Source organism: Magnolia sinica, chromosome 6 (genome assembly GCF_029962835.1).
Source record: "Magnolia sinica isolate HGM2019 chromosome 6, MsV1, whole genome shotgun sequence".
NCBI lineage: Eukaryota > Viridiplantae > Streptophyta > Magnoliopsida > Magnoliales > Magnoliaceae > Magnolia > Magnolia sinica.
In genome coordinates, this window is record NC_080578.1 from 240,476 (window position 1) to 248,627 (window position 8,152).

General features: G+C 39.0%; 1 protein-coding gene across 1 annotated transcript; it reads left to right on the plus strand.

The window, feature by feature from the left end:
• Nucleotides 1-2,705: 2,705 nt before the first annotated feature.
• Nucleotides 2,706-7,903, plus strand: LOC131247841 (ABC transporter G family member 14). Its single transcript, XM_058247757.1, has 5 exons — nucleotides 2,706-3,003; nucleotides 3,443-4,256; nucleotides 5,658-5,843; nucleotides 6,515-6,702; nucleotides 6,990-7,903. The coding sequence occupies exons 1-5, from the start codon at nucleotides 2,830-2,832 to the stop codon at nucleotides 7,638-7,640; spliced, it is 2,013 nt and encodes a 670-aa protein (XP_058103740.1). The 5' UTR covers nucleotides 2,706-2,829; the 3' UTR covers nucleotides 7,641-7,903.
• Nucleotides 7,904-8,152: the final 249 nt, after the last annotated feature.

The window sequence follows — 8,152 nt, forward strand, 5'->3', positions numbered from 1 at the left end:
CCAATTATAATTATGGGCCCCATTATATGAATTAACATATAAATCAGAAGAATGACTTTGTGGTATATTGTATTTTAGGAAATTTCTAAATTCGGTTAGTACGATTTATCTGAAATTTCATTCTTAATGAATTCTCAGGTGAGGGATCCTAACTTATCTTTTTCTTATTTAAATCAAAATAGTGTTTGTGTGATATGTGATTACTTTGGCGTGATATCTCTGTTTGATTACTTAATTTAGTTATGCTCAATTGGAATCACTTATTTCACTATAACAATTGTCCACATGTATCAATGTTGTCAATATTGATAGATTAATGTGACACTTATATATAATTTAGTTCTTCTATGTATATATTTTGTTAAAACCGTTGAAACTGTAAATCTACTAATTGCTGATGAAAACTAAACATCATACATGCATAACACATATATATAGTTTTTCACGGTAACACTTATCCATATGTATCAATGTTGTCAATGTTGATAAATTGTGACACTTGTAATTTAGTTGTTCTACGCGTATATTTTGCTAGAACCGTTGAAATTGTAAATCTAATAATTGATGATGAAAACTAAGCATCATACATGCATAACACACACACACACACACACACACACACACACACACACACATATATATAGTTTTTCCTGGGAGACCTCCTCGGAAGGTGTACTTGGTTGCCTTGCTTTCGAATGTGGGTTTTACCCATGCCTACCAACAGGTGGATGCTTTCCTAAACGGAAGATGCAGGTTAACGATTTTCCAACTCATACGAGTGGATGTGTTCCCTACCTGATCTATACATGCATTACATTCATTTAACAAGATTAAAATATAATGTAAGTTTTCTTTTACTATATTGATTTTCTTGTGAAAAAACCTTGGTGGGAATTTTCACTAGGCCTAGCCATCTCACTCTCTATTGATGAAAATTTGTATAAATATAAATGCGACTGAACAAGTGGCATAAGAGTATAAAGATACGGTCGAGCCGGTGAATGACTCACGAGACACGTGGCCTTATCTCACTAAAGAAGAACTTACTGCTTTGGAATGATTTTTCATTTATTTGTTTTGATTCATTTAGGATATGATGGTTGTTTATTTTCTCTTAATTTGATTTTATAGTGAACACGAACTTGTTGGATATTTCATTTGAATAAGATCCCAAATGGGTGGATCATTTGATGGTTTATGGATTATTTGTATGGAATGGAACTTAGTTCGATGACGTCTTATACATAATGCATGTTTATGATTATATCAACTTTCCTAATTTAACTACACTTAGTGTACAAGTTACGATGCAAAACTCGAGGCTAGGATGCGGGCTCGATCTCTGAATTTCCAGTCGTAACATCGACAACCTATCAAAGGAGCGTGTGATAAAGAGCTTAAGGTCCACACCAAACACAATTCATCTTTTACATTTATCTTTACGTTTATCTTAGCATAGATTGCTATTATCTAGTGCCACTACTACAATACCATAGGATTGTATTAAACATACATAACCCTAAGTTCCTGCATCCTGATCAACTAACTTCTTACTTGGGCGATCATCTTTCTGATCACATCCTACTGACCATTCGCCTTGATTATCTATTCTCATAGACAAACCAAGTATTTATATATTTGTTTTATTTATTTCTTTAGTTTTAGTATTCTGTTGATTATAATGAGCTTCACTTAAATATTAATAAAATTAACATTATTTTAGCCTTCTTTCTATTTATTTGTTCATCCCTATTCCTTTCAGAAATATATTGGCTACAATTATTGGTAAAAGAACAAGTTCTTAGACACAAGGCAAAATGAATCCATCAGGATGAACTCACCCCTACCCTTTCGCAAATTGTATGATTGTTGATTACAACCAGTGGCTGACTCGACAGTTGGATCTCCGAATCTAGTCTTTCTCAATCGTTTCAGCGAGGAGGTCACCATCATTCAGTCAAACATTAAGTCAAGTACAATTCTGGTATGCCTGCACTTCTTTATAATTGCATAGATAAACCGAATGTAAACCCTCGATTATAATTATGACCTTGTGTTTGATTGAATTGCACAGACATATTTTTTGGCATGTCTGGAAGAGTTCAAATATATTAAGTTGCCATAAATATTCATTTTTCAAGCAAATAAAATGGACAATCAATGTTGAAAGTTACGGGAAGATAGTTTTGGAACCAAGAATTTAGACTTGCATGTATTTGAAGTTAATGAATTCCATGAGATAGGCGATTGTCCATTACAGACAGTAATAAGTCCAAAATACATCTGTGCTAAAATTCCTCTACAGGGGATGAAGGTTTGTTCTAGTTGCCAAACAGCCCCTTAAAAGAAAAAACCTAATCGCTTGGGCTTGCCTGATTATGATGTATTAAGGGTCCAATCTTACATCACCATTGCAAGCATGAGGCTGGAAACACGCATGTAAGCGCGCGCGCGCATATATATATACATAGAGAGAGAGAGAGAGAGATGTCAATTCATGCCGCATCACATGTTGACACGCATGAGGACGCATATAAGTGAGCACTAAAACACAGCCAACCACAAGTTCACATTGCATGTTATGAGCATTTCTCAAAAGTGCGCCGTTGGTGGGTCACCTCAAGACTAGCTTCATGATAGGGAAGTCTCGGTTCCCCATCGTACCCCACGTACCCCACCCTCTATTTCCCTCTCTCTATCTCTATATATATCTATATATATGCTTGTATAACTGTGTGCATCAATCATACATTTCCAGTTTAGCTTTTAACAGCAACAGAAGCAGCAGCGGCACCTCATCTCTTGCTAGTGAAAGCAGGCCCTCGAATCATGTCTTGTGTAGAAGAGAGAGAGGCAGAGAATCCACAGAAAGCTACAAACGGTCTTCCTGATCTTGAGCAGGGTTCAGTGAAGACGACAGAGTCACGAAATGCAACAGTTGGCTCGTACCCATGGATGCAATTCAATATCGGTTCCCTTCACTTGTACCCAGTCACTCTCAAGGTGCGTTTAAATGTCAATCACACTTCTTCTAATATAATCAATCAATCAAATATATGGATATGGAAGGAAATTTTTCAGAGTTTCTAGTTTTGGTTTTGGAATAGTATATGTTCTTACTAACCCAATTCCAAAACAAATGTTGCAAATGGATAAGAATTGCCCAGATTTTATTTTATTTTTTAAAAATGTTAGCTTGTTAGTACACCCACTGTCAGATCACACTTCACTGTTAGCCACCCCCACTAGGGAATCGATGCCAAGACCACAGTGTTGAAATGAGGTATTTTTAACTCAGTCTACCACTTGAACTATGGATCTGGGTGTAATTGCCCAGAAAATTTCTCTCGCTGTGTAATACTAGTTTTCATTATGGATTGGATGAATTTATAATAAAGAATTTTTTCTAACAAAAGTATTATATGGATGGTTTCTAATACAGTTCGAGGAAGTGGTATACAAAGTGAAAGTAGGTGGTCATCAGCAGACAGGTTTATGGTCTCTGTGCATGGATGGGAGTGGTATTGAAAGTGGGGAGAAAACCATACTCAACGGGATAACCGGAATGGTGTGCCCAGGAGAGATCCTGGCGATGCTTGGTCCTTCAGGTAGTGGTAAGACCACCCTCCTCACTGCCCTCGGTGGTAGGCTCTCTGGCAAACTGTCCGGAAAGATAACTTATAATAGCCAACCCTTCTCCAGCTGCATGAAGCGGAGGATAGGGTTCGTTGCTCAGCACGACGTCCTTTACCCTCACCTCACCGTCGCCGAGACCCTTGTCTTCGCTGCCTTGCTCAGGCTCCCCAATACCCTCACTCACGCCGACAAGGTGGAGCACGTGGAGCACGTGATCGCGGAGCTAGGTCTGGGACGGTGTAGGAACAGTATGATTGGAGGTCCCCTGTTCAGGGGGATATCAGGAGGGGAGAAGAAGAGGGTAAGCATAGGTCAAGAGATGCTGATTAACCCAAGCCTGCTGCTGCTGGATGAGCCTACCTCGGGTCTTGACTCCACAACAGCCCAGAGGATCCTTAGTACAGTGAAGAGGTTGGCAAGTGGAGGAAGGACGGTGGTGACGACCATACACCAGCCATCTAGCAGGCTCTACCACATGTTCGACAAGCTGATCCTCCTATCACAGGGTTGCCCCATTTACTATGGACAGGCATCAAATGCCTTGGATTACTTCTCCTCCATTGGATTCTCCACGTCCGTTACCATCAACCCCGCTGATCTTTTGCTCGATCTTGCTCACGGTACGTTGCCCCTTCATCCCAGGGCTATTTTGGTCTTTTCATGCAACCCAACATTCCCTTCCCTAATCCATATAAATAACCCTTGTTTTCTTCTTTTAAGAACAAATAATAATAATAATAGATGATGGACATGATTTTTCTATTTTAAAGCTAAAGTGGTCTTCCTCTATACTTTCCTTCCCTCAACTTGTTTTTTGAGTTTTATTCCCCCTCCAAACACTCTTTCCACCAAAGTGGTGCTTGATTTGATTGTACCTGCTACCTAATGCATGATGATGTCATTGTCATCCCATCTTCTTCCTCCAACCAACCATTACTTTGTACACGCGTCATCTTTGCTAAATCTATTTTAAAACCCTTCATATAGTAGGTCCCGTATTGAAAGGTTTTTATTCCTCTCCCTCCCCCCCCCCCCCCCCAAAAAAAAAAAAAGAAGATAAAAATAATAAATAAAAACTCTATACTGAATGGATATCTTTAGTAGTCGATTTAAATCGATCATCGATACGTGAATGAACGGTTAACATGAAAAGCATTCAATGGTTCTTCAAGTTCAACAAACAGATAATTCATAAATCTTTCAGTCGATATCACTGTAATCTTATGAAAGTGATTTATCATATGTATGCCACGTGTAGAAATGAAAGTTCCTGGAGATCATCTTCCGTACGATGCCAGGGTATCCCATGAGCACTCCTCAAAAGAAAAGAAAAGAAAAAAAAAAAAAAAGGGAGGAGGAAAAGAGAGAGGTACCCTCTGCCCAAAGAAAGAATGAATGGTAATAAATTATTAGCAAAAGGGGAATCGTTTTATACTCTGTCCTAGTGTAATGGTTGATGTGCAGGCGCTTAGAAATTGTAAATGTGTCAGGCTTCAACTCATTTTAAAGCGTCCCAACCAATTGGGGGCTCACTTTAGAAAGGGATCATATTCCTTCCAAAACCAATACCATTAATTAGCAGTTTGTATCAACCCTTTCAATGGTAAGATCAGCGAATGTGCTGATGGATCTGAATCATCCATTCCATGGCCCACATTGATGATCAAAGTTTGCCGCAGCTGGCTACTTCTAACAATTTGAATTAGGATTTTTTTTTTTTTTTTTTTTTTTAAATAATTTATTTTTAAATTCTCTTGGACTATTGCTCTAAATTAACATTCCTTGACGGTCTGGGTGATGGATCAGATGGTTGGGTGTGATCTTTGGGGTATGGCTAATCATCCAATTGTTGTCCACTAATTGCATAGTCTGATTCATCACTCTAGTGTACCAATGGACTGCTTGCAGAGTTGATTACATTTGACAAGCACAAGACATTGGACATGATCCTTGGTTATTTTTGTGCATATGTAGTAGCATGCTTTTCAGCTGTCTTAGTTGCAATGTAAGAGGAAATGCAGGAATTGCTCCAGACTCCATGGATGCGGCCGATCAAGGGGATTTCAATGGTGACATGGAAGAAAAGCAGAAGCTGGTGAGGGAGAATCTCATATCAGCTTATGACAAGAACATTGCTACGAGATTGAAGGTTGAGCTCTGCATTTTGGACGTAAATAACTACAACTATAAGAAAGAAGCATCTACAAGTTAGTAATCTTTCCTTCTCTTTTTTATTTTATTTTATTTTATTTTATTTTAAATCAACACCCACACACACACACACACACACACACACACACACATATATATATACAAATGTGTATATTTGTGGAACTGAAAGTAACGGAAATACATGGAAGAGATGGGGGATGTATAGAGATTTCTAGAGACCTTAACAAATAAACATTTTTACAAACAAGGAAATATCATAAACCACTTTAGCATGTTTTATTAAAGGAGATGATATCAAATCCCCAATGCCATTTGCTTCTCTAGAAATGCTTTATTATGTCTATATATATATGCTCCCTCTCTGCTGTGTACCAAAAACGAGGCATTGGGCGTGTAGCACTTGACTGGCGTGAGTACAAATTTTCAACTTTGGTCAGTTATGCATATGATGAAGAAGCAACACCATTTTGTGCCGCTCATGTTTTTCACTTTAGAAGTTGAAGCAGCAAGGCCATTTTTTGCCGCTGCAACTCCCGCTTGCTGATTCAACTTCTAACTTCTGTTCAAATTCAAACTTTGTCACTGTAGATTCAGGAAAAAAGTTTCCAGATGTTCCCTTTTTCTCTTTCTTTTATGGCTTTGTTTTTCCTCTTCTCTAATGCTTTTCTTCTTCTTCGTCTTCTTCTTTTTCATTTGTTAGAAGCAGAGAATGTAGCAAAAGCAGAACAATGGTGCACAAGCTGGTGGCAGCAGTTTAAGGTGCTGCTGAGGAGAGGGTTAAAGGAGAGAAGGCATGAAGCCTTCAACAGACTGAGGATCTTCCAAGTCATAAGTGTCGCTCTACTGGCTGGTCTCTTGTGGTGGCACTCTCCAATTTCCCACATCCAAGATCGGGTAATGATTCTCACGATCATCAACATCTTCTTCATCTTCTTCTCTCTCTTCTTTATAGAAGAGCTTCAAGTACACTGGATAATTAATAAAAAAGAAAAAAGAAAAAAAAGAAAAGTCACTGGTTAAATGGAAAGACAATGCATCCTTACCTTACCAATACTAACTTTGTTCTCCAATTTCTCCACGGAGATCTGAATAATAAGATGGGAATAGACATAGATCCTGAAACAAAGTGTGATTTTATCCAATTCCAATTAATCCAAGCTCATTCTATTGCTTGTTTGCAGATTGCATTGATCTTCTTCTTCTCTGTATTCTGGGGCTTCTTCCCACTCTACAATGCCGTCTTCACGTTCCCACAAGAAAGATCCATGCTCATCAAGGAACGCTCCTCTGGCATGTACCGCCTCTCCTCCTATTTCCTAGCCAGGACAGTTGGAGATTTGCCAATGGAGCTCGCACTTCCCACTGCATTTGTCATCATAATCTACTGGATGGGTGGACTCAAACCTGACCCCACTTCCTTCATCCTCTCCCTCCTTGTCGTCCTCTACAGTGTCCTTGTCTCCCAGAGCCTTGGCCTTGCCATTGGTGCTATCCTCATGGATGTCAAACAGGCCACCACCCTGGCCTCTGTCACCACACTCGTCTTCCTCATTGCTGGGGGCTACTACATACAACAGATCCCTCCCTTCATCATATGGTTGAAATACCTGAGCTTCAGTTTCTACTGCTACAAGCTTCTCCTTGGGGTTCAATTCACGGAGGATGACTACTACGAGTGTTCAAAAGGGGTCTTTTGCAAAGTGTTGGATTTTCCACCTGTTAAGTCAGTGGGCCTAACTCACCTGTGGATGGATGCATGTATCATGGCCTTAATGTTGGTTGGTTATAGGCTCGTGGCTTATTTAGCCTTGCACCGAGTTCAGGTTAGGTAGTCAATTGACAATCGAGCTTCTTCACGCCTCCAATTACCAACTGCGGATCCACAAAGATGAAATGGTCGAAGAGTTTTCTACTTCTTTAACTGAGAAATAACATAGTTTGAAGTCAAGGAATCAGATCTTTCAATGTTTTGATCTGTTTTTTTGTCTACGATGCATTGCATTGCACCTCTGTGCTTTGGTAATAGTTGATACGAAATCACTATGATGTAGTAGTCTACTACTCTTTAAATGTGAATTAACTACATGGCTTCGAATGGCTGCACTCAGGTTCTGGTTGGTTGTGAATGACAAACACCACCAGTCTATTGTGAACTTGATTGTTTGTAAAGCATCAGAGCATGACAAGTTTCTAAATTCACTAGGGTGGGAACCTATATGTACTTGTGATTTCACCCAAAGGGTCACAAGATTGCGCCTCTAGAACCTGGATTTGACGAGCTTGGTTGTAGCATTTCTCAAAAATAATAAATAATAAATAAATAAATCAAATTATATTGATGTCC